The sequence below is a fragment of the Macrotis lagotis genome, chromosome 3 (assembly GCF_037893015.1).
Source record: "Macrotis lagotis isolate mMagLag1 chromosome 3, bilby.v1.9.chrom.fasta, whole genome shotgun sequence".
NCBI classification, from domain to species: Eukaryota; Metazoa; Chordata; class Mammalia; order Peramelemorphia; family Peramelidae; genus Macrotis; species Macrotis lagotis.
In genome coordinates, this window is record NC_133660.1 from 41043718 (window position 1) to 41058792 (window position 15075).

General features: G+C 36.4%; 1 protein-coding gene across 2 annotated transcripts in view; it reads left to right on the forward strand.

Moving 5' to 3' along the window:
• Window positions 1-15075, forward strand: part of ANXA3 (annexin A3) — a 49546-nt gene that overhangs the window by 2520 nt on the left and 31951 nt on the right. For both annotated transcript variants that reach the window (XM_074228557.1, XM_074228558.1), the window contains exons 2-3: window positions 2039-2154; window positions 4973-5016. In XM_074228557.1, coding sequence (XP_074084658.1) covers window positions 5002-5016 — 15 coding nt within the window. In that variant the 5' untranslated portion in view covers window positions 2039-2154; window positions 4973-5001. The remainder of the gene's footprint in view (window positions 1-2038; window positions 2155-4972; window positions 5017-15075) is intronic.

Genomic DNA, 15075 nt, shown 5'->3' on the forward strand with positions numbered 1-15075 from the left:
TATGTCCATCAACTTTTTCTACTGCCACTGCTACTTGAACTAAAATAATAATGTTTTAGTTCAATAAGACTAGAAAGTGGGGAATGAGGGAGGTTATGAAGACTTTTAAAAGTCAAATATTGTTATTATTGAGTCATTTTTCAGTCATGTCCTATCCTTCATGATCTCACTTTGGAATTTCTTGGCAAAGATACTGGAATGATTTCCATTTCCTTCTCTAGTCCGTTCTCCACAGTAGGAAACTGAGACATTATGTGACTTGACACAGATCACAGCTAGTAAGCTACTGGAATTTTTGGAATAGGAGAATAATAGAATCATATAAACATTTAAGGAAGATTAATTTAATAGCTGAATGGATGATACCAGGATAGGGTGAGATCCACCAACAGAATACTGCAGTAGTCCTTTAGAAAAGTGATAGTGTGGGGCAGCTAGGTGGTGCAGTGGATAGAGCACCAGCTGTGGAGTCAGGAGGACCTGAGTTCAAATCTGGCCTCAGACACTTAATAATTACTTAGCTGTGTGGCCCTGGGTAAGTCACTTAACCCCATTTGCCTTGCCAAAAAAAACTTAAAAAAAAAAGAAAGGTAGTAGTGTCAGAAGACAGAAGGGAACCTAAGCAAGAGATGTTAGAATGGTAAAATTGACAGGACTTGACACCCAATTGAATACTTCCTCTAATCCATTCTACTGATTAAACTTGGTCTTTTTATGTCCACTGTCTAGTACAATTCCTTGTCCTTAATAGGCCTTTATTATATGATTCTACTGATAGTACTGATTTGACTGGATTTTTTTGTTTTTTTTTTAGTCCTGTTCACAGGACTTGAGTCTGTTCCATGATGAAGCAAAATGCTGCATAGTGATAAACTTTTAATTGCTTGAGTAGCATCCAATTCTTCATCACTTCACTTGGGGTTTTCTTTGCAAAGATCCTGGAATGGTTTGCCATTTCCTTCTCCAGCCCATTCTACAGATGAGGAAAATGAGGCAAACAGGGTGACATGACCTGCTAAGGGTCACACAACTAGTAAGTGTCTGAGACCAGATTTGAACTCAGTACAATGAGACTTTCTGACCCCAAGACCAGCTCTCTATTCCCTGTACTATCTAACTACCCAATGTTTGATTAGCATTGAACTAAAATTCTTTTTTGAGTTTCCAGTTCAAAGTTTATTTTTGTGGTCCTGTATTCTGTTAAGTTTTGAGGTGAAGGTGGAGCAGGAAAGGTAGGATTAAACGTCATGGGATATTTAAAAATAGTTCCTGGACCAGGAGGTCTTTTAAATTCTCAACAAGACTTGAAAATGACCCTGTAAGTATATTTAAATATTATATCCTCTTGGGAAATATGCCTTGGATTCTTTGCCAGGACTCCTTCCAGGAATTGTGCTCTTTATTAGCATGGTATAAAGCCTAGTGAGATTCAATATGGGGCTTCCTTCTACTGAAAAACTGACAATTTTTTATGCTATACCACAGAATACAATATTAATGAAGAAAACATATCTATGAGAATTATTAATGGAGTTTTCTGAAACAAATCAGTTGGTTATAAAGTACAATATTAATACTTGTGCAAACCCTGTGTAAAGGGGGGGCCTCAAGAAGCTTCTCAGTTTGGCAGCTAATGCCCCTAAGTCTGGGAACATCCTGACAGGGCTAAAACAGTTGACCCAGAGAGTCACAAGATTTACCATAAATTTTTCTGGGACTCACCTAATGTTCTTGCTAATCTAATCCTTTTGGTCTTTCTGCAATATTCCTGCTCCCTCCAAAAATTGTCTCCCCTCTCCCCAGGTGCAACTGGTGCTGTGAGATAGTAAACTCCACCTGACCTAAGCCTCCCTGGTACATGACTGTCCTATACCACAGGCAGACCCTGGCCCTCTCTGTGGTATATGACTGTCCTGTACCACAGGAAACATGTTAGACCCTGACCCCCTTCCATCTTTTATTGTCCTCCTATCTATATTATGTCACATGTGTGCAATAGTCTGACAAGGAAATATATCCGACTGCTATTTTTGCTCAGGATACCCCCCACCCCATGAGAGAACTCTGCTGCACCTCTGTGAGTGTGGAGTGAGGAGCACAGCTGTAGAACCTGCAGCAAAAGGGAGAGCAGCCTGCACCCCCAGAGACAGTAAGGTAAGTATGCAGAGATTTCTCTGCTCTCCCTTGGGCAGGACCCTTCTGTTTGCCTACACTCACATAATGCAGTTTGGGCTTCCATACTAGGATAGCTGGATCCCTCCTTATAGTCCCAGGGCAGAGGACAGTGCTGTGGTCATCTACATATCAAAGCATAGGCTAGAGAGCATAAGACCTTGGAGCAATAAAGGTCCCAGTGGGGTGTCCGTAAAAAAAAACCCAAAGCCTTGGAAGTAAATTAGTCTTGGGCTGAGGAAATGAGTAAACAACAGAAAAAGAAGAATCTGACCATAGAGAATTACTTTAGTCCCATGGAAGATCAAAACACATACTCAGATGATGACAAAATTGAAGCTTCCATATCCAAAACCTCCAAGAGAAATAGAAAATAGGCTCAGACTATGGATGAGCTCAAAAAAGACTTTGGAAAGCAATTAAGGGAGATGGAAGGAAAATTTGGAGGAGAAATAAGAGTGATGCAGATAAATCATGAAAACCAAAGCAAAAGCTTGGTGAAAGATATACAAAAAATACTGAAGAAAATAATATGTTAAAAACCAGTTTAGACCTAATGGAAAAAAAAAGCAAAACAAAAGGCAAATGAAGGGGAGAATGCCTTAAAAAACAAAATTGGCCAGCTGGAAAAGCAGATAAAAAAGGTCTCTGAAGAAAATAACTCCTTCAAATGCAAAATGGAACTAAAGGAAGCTGATGACTTTTCAAGAAATGAGGAAGAAATAAAACTCTTGCAAGAAAAAAAAGCCAAAAATTAGAAGAAAATGTCAAATATCTCATTGGGAAAAAACCAACCTTGAAAACAAATGCAGAAGAAATAATTTAAAAATTATTGGATTATCTGAAAGCCACAACCAGGAGAAGAGCCTAGACTTCATTTTTCAAGAAATAATACAGCAAAATTGTCCTGAGATCCTAGAATCAGAGGGCAAAATAGAAATTGAGGGAATTCACCGATCACCTCCTGAAAGACAATCTTCCAGGAATATTATAGCCAAATTCCAAAACTTCCAAATCAAAAAGTTGCCAGAAGCAGACAATGCAACTACCAAGGCTCCATAGTCAGGATTACACAGGATCTGGCAACATCTACATTAAGGGCCATAGGGACTGGAATGTGATATTCCAGAAGGCAAAAGATCTTTGTTTACAACCAAAAATCAACTACCCAAGAAAACTGAACATCCTCTTCCAGAGGAAAAGATGGACTTTCAATGAAACAGGGGACTTTCAAACTTTCCTACTGACATAACCAGAGCTGAACAGAAAGTTTGATCTCCAAGTACAGGACTCAGGTGAACCATAGAGGGAGTGAAAGAGAAGGACTAACTATGAGGAACTTGATGATGTTGAACTGTTTGTATTCCTGCATAAGAAGAAGATACTGATAACTCATATGAACTTTCTCATTTATAAGAGCTGTCAGAAGGAGCACATATAGACAGGACATAGGAAGGAGCAGAATATAATGGTATAATATAGTAAAAGGATGGAGTCAATGGGCAATGGGGGCAAGTACTAGGAGGAAGGAAAAGGAGATGAAGAAGCTGAGAGATTTCACATAAGAGTCAAGAAAAAGCTTTTTCAATGGAGGGGAGGGGGGAGGCAAGGGGGAATGAGTGAGCCTTCATTCTCATCAGAAATGGCTCAGGAAGGAAATGACATACACACTTAATAGAGTGAGGAAATCTGTCTTGCCCTGGAGAAGGATGGGAGGAAAGGTACGGGATGAGGGAGAATGGGGGGAGGGAAGGGGGGGAATAGGTGATAGAAGAGAGGGAAGATTAGGGGAAAGGGGTCTCAGATGCGATGCACTTTTGGACACAGCCAGGATGAAAGGAGAGAATAGAATAAATGAGAGTGGGGAGGAATAGAGTGGAGTTGGTAGACTTATGGATAAAGAAAGCAACTCACCCCAGAAACAGAGCCATTGAAATCTGAACATAGACTGAAGTGCAATTTTCTCTCTCTCTCTCTCTCTCTCTCTCTCTCTCTCTCTCTCTCTCTCTTCTTGAGGTTTCTCATCTTCTTGGGGGGGTATGTTTATTCTTATGTTTTCTCTTATAACATTCAATTTACATCAATGTATGGCATGAAAACAATGTAGAGACTGTCAGACAGCCTTCTATGGGTGGGGGGAGAGGAGGGAAGGGAGGAGGTGGGAAAATTGTAGAATTCAGAGCCTTGCAAAAAATGATGGGTACATATTACTATTGTGTATAATTGGAAAACAAATAAAATGTTAAAATGTTAAAAAAAAAAGTACTCCCACCCCTCAAAATGCTATAACAACCGTGCTTATTCTATTCTCCGGATTGTTAGATTTGGGCTTAGCCCCTAATGACCCCCAGGTAAATAAACTCCACTCCCAAATTTCATAGCTTGGTCTCTGACTCACTTCTTGGGGTACAACAGTTAGGCCAAAGGAGTCAAAATGAAGCTAGCTATGAACTGAGCAGAAGTCTGACCTCTAAGAAAGGAAGTCAGGGCTCAGTATAGTTTAATTGAATTTTATAGAAGAAGGAAAACTTGCTAAGTTCTCAAATTCGAGGTTATATCTCCATCTTCTGTGCATAGGGCCATTTCTCAGTAAATTTTTTAGGAAGTGATAAATGGATGAAGAAATATATCATTAATTTAATATTTCAATTAAATGTTTTCTTTAGTCATTCAAAAAAGTTTTATTAGTTTTGTCTTCTGATTGCTGGGGGCGGCAAAGAGAAAAAGTTGATGTAGGGATTAACTCATTTGGGAATTAATAGTATTACAATTAATTTATTGAATTTCTCATTTTTCATAGGTGGGCAATTTGAAGTGAAAGTGGTTATCATGGCATCAGTGTGGGTAAGTAAAAACTAAAGTCTTCTTCATAGCTTCGATTTTCTGAGATCTTTGAACAAAGCACTCCCTTGTTTCCACCCTTGTCTATCTAGATTAAAAAAAACTGAGAAGTCTGTAAGGAAGTCTTTTTTGAATAATAAATCAAAGCTATTTCAAAGAAAGCTAACCCCACACAGAGCTCACAAGGATAATTTTCAAAACAAAAGGAAAACCCACACTGTGAGATGGACCATATAGGATAAAAAACAGGAATGACCCATATATTTAAGTTAATTAGCATTTTTAAGTGCCTTCTTAGAGGTTTGCTCCATGATACCCATATTCTCATTTATTTCTATCTTTCATCTTAGGATAAAGAAACAGAAGGAAGAAAGGGATTGAATGGGTTTGAAAAACTTCAGAAAGTGAGGTTAGTTTTATTTTTGAAAGGTAGCAGAGTAGAAAAGGAAGCCAAAGGGAAGAGGAAATTAGTAGAGGACAAGAGATATTGGTATATGAGAGGAACAGGAATGAACAATTGTAAAGAAATATTAGTTTTACTCTAAGACTCTAAATACAGAGCACTGGACTTGGAATCTGGGTATCTGTTTGCCTGATACCGACTATGGGCAAGTTAACTCCCTTAGGTCTCAGTTTCCTCAACTGTAAAATGGGGACAATAACCTCACTACCTTGAATTGTAAAATGGAGATAATAACGGTGTTTCATGAGGCTTTTTCAAGGACAACACTTGATAAATCTTAAAGAACTAAGTAAATGTGAATTATTATTTTTAATTAAAATGTTAAGAATAAGATACATTTTATTCCTGTATTTTGCCTTCACCCTCAACCCCCTTAAGCTAGAATTGATAAGATCCAGGGAAGGGAGGTTAGCAGATTTTGTCACCTTCACCATTTTCCTTAATCAAATACAAGTGAATTTGTTTCTAATTCTCTTACTTAAATTTATATCTATAGTTAGAAGGGTAATAACCAGGAGCACTTTTATAATTATTGTCAAGAAAAACACCAATGCAGATCAAATTGTGAAGTAGAGAAAGTTGATCTTTTGAGTTTCCCCCTTCCTTCATACACAATCTAGATAGCCTGCTTTTGAGATCTACTCTCCATGCCTCAGAAAATATTGATTCCTAAACACCCGGGTGAATCATAACCAAGTATCTTATCCCCCTTTTTCTCTCAGAGGAAATTTGTCCATCCTTATCACCTCAGGTTTCCTCATGCCTTTCAAAACTCCTAAAGTTTCAATTCAACTTAAACACCAGTTATGAGCTAGGTGTGAAGGCACAAAAACAAAAACTGAATCCTCTTTTACTTCAAGGTTCTTACATTTGGGGAAGTAGGATTTGAGGGAGAAATAGAACATTCTTTAAATGACTAAATGCATTTGTAAAATAATAAAAAATGATTCAGAGAGGGAGAAAGGGTGAGAGAAAGAAGAGAGGGAAAGTGAGAGAGGATAAAAGAAAGTTAAAAGGAGTATTGAAAGAGATGTGAATGCTTTTCTTACTAAAGCTGTGATAACACATGTATGCATTTCCAATGATATTCTAGGGGAAAAAATGACCCTACTTTTTTGCTGGGTAGCTTAGATTAGTGATGCTGATGGTAGAAATTTCAGGTCAAAAAAGAGTCTTTGGTGTCTGATAGGAGATAGATTGGGGACAGGAACATCTAGTGTTTCTTAGATCTTGTCATCTGCTTAGTCTGTAAGAACAGTGGCTCTTAGCAAGAATTATAACTGGGGGGTGGCTAGGTGGCCCAGTGGATAAAGCACTGGCCCTGGAGTCAGGAGTACCTGGGTTCAAATCCGGTCTCAGACACTTAATAATTACCTGGCTGTGTGGCCTTGGGCAAGTCACTTTACCCCATTTGCCTTGCAAAAAACTAAAAAAAAAAAAAAAGAATTATAACTGGGAAAAGAAGGTAAGGCCTCTACCCATATCTCTTGTGGAACTTTGGCTGTGACTGTTCCTACCTGAATATTCCCTTCTCCCCTTTTGAGTTGTTTTCAGTCATTTCTGATTTTGTAGAAATAGGATTAAATTTCTTGCCCAGAGTCACACAGTTACTAAGTGTCTAAGGCCAGATTTGAACTCAGGAAGATGAGTCTTCCTGATTTCTAGGGCTGGCACTCTATCTACTATGCCATCTAGCTACCTTCTGTTCAGATGGCTATTTAAAACTCATAATTGGCTACTATGTTATGATATATTATTTGCATGCATACAAATTATATGATTCCTTTGGGTATTTTTTACTCCAGGGCCAAAATTTTGAAATAATTGACTGTTTTGTGTGGACTTTGATTTTTGGTGGTCCAGATAATATGAGTATTTTTTTCCCTGTTTTGATTAGAGCCTTCCTTATCAGGGTGGTTGTAGCTTCCTTTCTAGAGTACAGATAAGCAGTGTTTTTCCTTTTGAGTAAATATTGGGAAAAAAAGCAAAGCTTAAACAGTACACATAAGTTCCTTAAGAGGAAGCTGAGGAAGCAATGAACCCAGACCTCGGATCAGGAAAAATATCACAGATAAACATGAAGCAGGGCGCTGGGAAGAAGCTTAGAGCATTCTGGGAATGACAAAGAAATAATTGTAGGAATGATTCAAATGAATTCATCATCTGGTTCTTCTTAATCTCTTGGGCTGTCTAAATCAATCTAAGACTGTTGCACCCCAGAACAGTCCTGAGAAATGGAGGCCAATCAAATTTGAAGTAGAGAATATATTTTTCTCGGAGGTTGTTAGGGGCAAACCCAAATCTAACAACTCTGAGAATAGAATGAGTAAGGTTTTTATAGTAATTTGAGGGGTATCGTGAGCAAGCAGGGCACAGAAGCAAAAATAGCAGTTAGATATAGTTCCTTGTCAGGCTGTTACACATGTGACATAGTATAGATAGGAGGCCAATAAAAGATGGAAGGGGGTCAGGGTCTAACAAGTTTCCTGTGGTACAGGACAGTCACGTACCAGAGAGGGTCAGGGTCTGCCTGTGGCACCAGACAGTCACACACCAGGAAGACTTGGGTTGGGTGGAGTTTACTATCTCACAGCTCCAGCTGCACCTGGGAAGGAGGAGGCAGTTTTAGGAGAGAGCAGGAATATTGCAGAAACAGCAAAAAGATTAGGTTTACAAGAGCATTAGGTGAGTCCCAGATAAAATTTATGGTATATCTCATGACTCTGGGTCAAATGTTTGAGTCCTCTTGGAATGTTCCCAGACCCAGGTGCCAGCCAAACTGAATTTCTGAGGAGTTTCTAGGGACCCAGAAAAGTGTCAAGGACCCCTTTTACACAGGGGTTACCCAAATACTAATATTGTACTTCAAGACCACTCCAGATGAGCCCAAACTGCCATCACTCTCACTGCAATACCAAGTCAAGTAAAACCACTCAAAGCCTCAGTTTGCTCATCTGTAAAATGAAAAGGCCATCCCACATGAGCCCAAATTGCCATCACTGTCACTACCACTACCAATTCATATGAAACCTCTTGAAGCCTCACTTGCCTCTTTTTAAAAATGAAAAGAGTAGACTTGATGGCCTCCGACATCTCTTCCAACTCCAAGTCTACTAGTCAATGGCTCCAGCATTCTATGAGCATCATATATATATACATATTATATATACATATACATATAATTTGGTATACAAAAATATATGTATATATAATTTCTTGCCATCTTGGGGGGGGAGAAAACTTGGAATTCAAAATTTTATTTAAAAAATTAATGTTGGGGAGGCTAGGTGGCTTAGTGGATAGAGCACTGGCTCTGGAGTCAGGAGTACCTGGGTTCAAATCCGGTCTCAGACACTTAATAATTACCTAGCTGTGTGGCCTTGGGCAAATCACTTAACCCCATTGCCTTGCAAAAACTAAAAAAAAAAAAAAGAATGTTAAAATTGTCTTAAAATTGGGAACAAACAAATACTATTTAAAAGGGGAAAAAAAGGAAGTCCACTGAATCAGCATATGGAATATTATTTGCCAGGAAGACCAGTATAGAGGATTGTAGTGATAGTAGGATTTCAGGAGGACATAATCAGTATCCCCGCTAAGACACACTTTCTCCAATTAGAAAATCCAGAGAGCAGTTGAGATGAACTTGGGAATTTCATTAGTAAATGATTTGCCCAGTTTTTGGAGCTTCTAGGAGATCCAGAATTCCCCTAAATTCTAAGGAATAATTAAAGGATAGCTTTTAGGGTTCCTGCCCCCAGACTTCCCAGAATATAGAACATTTCCAACTTCTCCCACAAATTCTCCTCAGTCACAGGTAGAGCCCTTGTTTTCCAGTTTGTCAGTATAGGAAGGATGCCAACCTCCTCACTTGTGCTTTGGGGTGATTTAGGCAGGCCGCTCCCAGTTATAGCACTCTTATAGAAATGAGCTGACAGGTTCAAGTTGCTTTTGATTCCCATGTTAGCATTCTTCCTGAATCACATAGAGCACTGTTCTCTAGTCAGAGTGGTGCCAATTCCCTTCTCAATTTTTTTTACCTCTGACTTATTCCAAATACTCTTATTCTAGGGAAGTCCCTAATGAGACTGTGTTTTATCAGATTTGATATGAACAATTTTGCTTCCTCATAGTTTGGAAACAGTTAAGAACTGAAATGTTCATACTGTAGTAGAAATTTTTTCAGATGTTATGATTCCAGGTGCCTTCTTCATAGGTTCAAGACTTTCTATGTTTTTCCTAATTCAACATTTCCTATTCCAGCCCAATCCTATCTTTTCCACGAGATTGTCTAAAAGTTTTTTCCCAATTTTCTGCATTCCTTCCATTCTTGGCTACATAGTTTTACTTATACAAGAAAATTTTAATTTAAAATAATTGAAATATATTGAAAATAATATTACAGTAAAAGAAAAATAATAAAATTATTCTTTTTTAATACTTCAACAATATTCTCACCTCATAATAAAGGTTAAAGTCTTTCCTGCTGAATCTACTTCCTTTTCATCTTTTATCCCTTGTTTCTTTGAAGTTCCTGACCTTTTGTCTTCCAAATGATCTTTGTTATAATTTTTTTAAAGTAAAATATTTTTTAATAATTTAAATGGGATGACATTGAATAAATTGGTTAACTAAAATTGTCATTGTAAAAATTATATTTTCTTTACTTACCCATGAACAATAAATATTATTTCAATTGTTTGGATTTATTGTATAATGTTTATGTACATATATGTTCCTATGTCTGTTTTGGCAAGTATTCACTGAGGTATTTCAATTGTTCTAAAGCCATATTAAATAATTCTGAAATAGAATAGTTTCTCTATTTTTTTTTACTTTTTTTTTTTGCAAGGCAATTGGGGTTAAGTGGCTTGCCCAAAGCAACACAACTAGGTAATTATTAAATGTCTGAGGCTGGATTTGAACTCAGGTACTCCTGACTCCAGGGCGGCTGCTCTACCCACTGTGCTACCTAGCTGCCCCTATTTTTTTTTACTTTTCATTAAATCTATTTTAACTTTAATTTTTTCGGGCATCATGATGACTATTCCTGTTTTCTTTGTGTCCTAAATTCTACTTCTGCCCTTTATTTTATTTTTGTGTGTCTCTCATTTTCATATTTCCTGAAAGCAACACATTGTTGAATTCATGTTTTTAAACTTCTATTCATTTCCATTTTATGGGCAAACTTGTCCCATTCACATTCTAAGCTACAATTTTTGTGTTGTGTATTTTCCTTTCTAGGTGCTTAAGAAATGTTTGTTGATTGATTGAATGAATGAAGTGACTTGTCCAAGTTAGAGTAGTTTCAAGTTGAAGGAAGAGTATTCAAATACTGGTCCTCTGAGTCCAAATTCAGTAATCTTTCTACTACCCCACACTAATCTTACCCTATGCCCTCCTCTCACCTGCCTAAGGATGTGCTTTTTCTCACAAAAATGATTTTTCACTAGAGATTTTGTTTTAGGTTTTTGCAAGGCAAATGGGGTTAAGTGGCTTGCCCAAGGCCACACATATAAAAATGATTTTTTAATCAAAAAAGATAATTTAGAAAGAGGAGAAACTATATTTGAAAAAGAGACTTAGCTGTTACTCTCTCATACATGCTTTAGAGGTTTTTTTTGGGGGGGATGGGAGAAGGGGCTGGGTTCAGTCTAGATTTACTTATTTCCCTAGAGGATATTGGTAATCCAGAGGTTGGTGAGTTCCTTTCTAAAGAAGGGAGAGCTCTGCCCAAACATGATTTTTATTTTAAACTATTATTCCTAGGAACAATACTAACTTAGGTCACTGCATGAGAATTTGGTGATCTCAGAAATGCACTATCCAGGATATTTTGCAATAGAGGCTAAAACAGGGATCAGGAATGAGCAAGACAGAAGTCAACAATGCACAAAGCTTTGTTTGCCTTTCAATCAGCCAACCTTCTTTTATTCTAATGAGTTCATCTTTTAGCTGGTCTTTCTTCTCACTGAAAGGAATTCATGATTTAATGGGTGTGTTTGTGTGCTTGTTATCCCCAGGCAAAAAAAACCCAGAGATAGCCTTTTACCATGGAATTTTTTGGTTCATTTATTGTAAATGTTTCAAACATTTTGCAACTGATACAGCATGATGGAAAGAACTCTTTTTTTTTTAAGGTTTTTGCTAGGCAAATGGGGTTAAGTGGCTTGCCCAAGGCCACACAGCTAGGTAATTACTAAGTGTGTGAGACCGGATTTGAACCCAGGTACTCCTGACTCCAGAGCCAGTGCTCTATCCACTGCACCACCTAGCCGCCCTGGAAAGAACTCTTTAAATCTAGGTTTTCATTTCTCATTTTCTTCAACCACAAAAATGGGAATGGGATATTGGACTTGTTGATCATTAAGGTCCCTTTCAATCTCTAACATTCTCTGATTCTGTAACTAATTAAAGACTGATTCTAGGGGCAGCTAGGTGGTGCAGTGGATAGAGCACTGGCCCTAGAGTCAGGAGTGCCTGGGTTCAAATCCAGCCTCAGATATTTACTAATTACCTAGCTGGGTGGCCTTGGGCAAGTCACTTAACCCATTTGCCTTGCAAAAGACCTTAAAAAAAAAAAAAAGAATGATTCTGCTCTTTTAAGGTTATGTAGATAGTGTGCTTGATGGATAAAGTATTAGATTTAGGGGTCAGATACATCTGTATTAAAATCCTGTTTCTTCCTGTGTTTTACCAGGAGCAAGTCAACTTTTCTCCATCTTCACTTTCCCACCTGTTCAATGGTATTAGTACCTACCTCATAGAATTTATGGGTGAAGATTGGGAAAAGCGATATTTAGAATTGATGCCAGGTGTCTGATGCTTTTTCCTTGGGAATATTCCTAATTTACTTTGATAAAGCAGTTAGGTGGTAAAAGGCTTGGAGTCAGGAAGACCTGAATTCAAATTCTATCCCAGACAAATCCTAACCATGTAACCCTGGGCAAGTTACTTTATTGCTCTATGCCCTTCATTTGCTCATCTGTACAATGGAGATGACAACAGCATCTACTTTCCAGGGATTTTGCCAAGAACAAATGAGGTGTTTTGTTTTTGTTTTTGCTTTTTTACATATTTTAAAGTGTTACATGGATACTAGCTGCTGTTTGTTATTATTGCTATTCCACTTTTCCTTGGAAAAGACTATTCTCTATTTAAAATACAAAAATGTCAACGAAAATTCATATGAAACATTTTCTCAAGAAGACAATTTAAACCCATCATGCTCTGCCTTAAATCTACTATGATCTTAGTCTTAAATCATTAATATCTCTCCAAACAAAACTAAATGTGACTTCCACATGAAAGAAGAAATACAAAATGTCTTAGTCACTTAATGTATAAGAAAGAAATTAAACTACATGACTCCATTGAAAACATTCCATAACTTTTCATCTTAAGAAATCTTTCCCCAATGATAATTAAAATATCAAAGAATAATTAATTTGGATATCACATAAACTGTTTTCAAAAAATAGGAAAAGAAAGAATTTTACAAAATACTTTCTAAACATAAATGTTATCCTGTTAGCTTATCTAGGAAGAGTCGAAGCAGAAAGAATATATCTGTAATGAATATTGATGTGAAATTTTGAAGAAAATAGCAATATTTATGCTTGCTGATTTATTTAAATATCAGTTGGATCAGCAAGCGTAAATTTCTTTTTTTCTTATGTTATTTTATTTTACCAATTCCATGCAAAGATAATTTTCACCAGTTATCTTTTTTTAAGCTTTTGAGTTCCTTCTTTTTCTACACCTTCCCCACCCTTCCCTTTCCCCTCTCCATGGCAGTGAGTAGTCTGATGATATTTTTTATTTATTATTTTTCCAATTACATGCAAAGATGGTTTTCAACAATTATTTTCTATAAGGTTTTGAGTTTCACATTTTTCTCCCTTCCTTTCTCCCTCCCCCTTCCTCCTGATAGAAAGCAATCTAATATAGCTTGTACACATATAATGGTTAAATACATCCAAATTAATCATGTTGATCTGATATAGATTGTGCATTTACCATCATGCTTAACATATTTCCATATTAGACATGTTGTGAAAGAATTAGAACTGAGGGGAAAAAACCAAAAACCAAAGCATAAATTTCTTAATGTAGCCCTAGGAGAGAGAATGAAAGCTTCAGGTTTGTATCTGGCAGTTGGACTAATAGATGAAAACAATAGTAACAAATACTTTGGTCTTCTTCAGGCACATCTCCTATAGCAAAAATCTATAAAATGTGCCACGACAGATTTGGAAAGTCTCCTATTCAAAATTTCTGCAATATTAATGAAATACAGGATTCATTGTTTTATGTCGATTATAAAAAGTTTAATACTTCCTTGACAAGGAGGAAAAATAAAGATTGATATTCTCAGAGCACATGATGAACAGGTGATAATCTTCCTATTATACTTTGAGAACAAACAGGACTTCTATGAGCAGTACCAAAGGCTAATAGTAGATACATATTTTGGATTGATTGAATGTAGCGAAAAGCAGGTTTTCTCCAGAAAAATGCATTATGATGACTTAAAAAATATGGGAAATATTTGTTTTCAGATTATTGACCTAATATTGATGTTAAATTTTGTAAAATTATTATGTAGTGATATGTTTTATTTTTTAATTCCATTTAATAGTCATTAGAAATCCAGCATATTCAACATGTTTCAAATTCTACAGTTTTTTATTTCTTTCTTTTTAAACTATTTTTATTTATTTCCAAAAGACCTACATTTAAGAATTATGATTTTATTATTTTTCTTTGTTCATATGTCTTCACAGATTTTTCTGAAACCATCTTGCTTATCATTTCTTAGAAGACAATAGTATTTCATTGCTATCATATACCACAGCTAGTTCAACATTTTTCATTTGATGGGCATCCCTTTGATTTCCAATTTTTATCACCACAAAAAGAAATTTTTTGGTATAAATACTGTTTTCCTTTTTTTTTTGATTTCTCTAGGATACATACCTAGAAGTGACATAGCTGAGTCAAAGAATATGCACAATTTTATAACCCTCTGGGCATAGTTCAAAAATGCTCTCTAGAATGGCTGGACCAGTTTCAAATCCACCAGCAATGCATTAGTGTCTCTATTTTTCCATATCTTCATCATAATTTGTCATTTTTCTTTTCTGTTATGGAAGGCAGTCTGATAGGTATAAGGTAGCATCTTGAAATTGTTTTCATTTGCCCTTCTCCAATCAATAGTGATTTAGAGTATTTTTATGTGAATATCAATAGCTTTGATTTCTTCTTTTGAAAATTACCTGTTCATATCCTTTGACTATTTAGGAGTTGGAAAATAATTTTTTTTATAATTTTTGCTTAGTTCCATATTTATTTGAGTAATGATGCCATTTATCAGAGAAAATTATTATAACATTCTACCCTACCCAGTTTTCTACTTTCCTGCTAAATTTGATTGCATTAATTTTGTTCATGAAAAAAACTTTTTAATTTCATGTAATGAAAATTATCCTTTTTGCCTCTTACAATGTTTGTATAGCATGTATAACTTCCCATAAATAGTCATCAACCCTTCCCTTATCCATAGATCCAACATGTATATTTTCCATCTTTCCCTGATT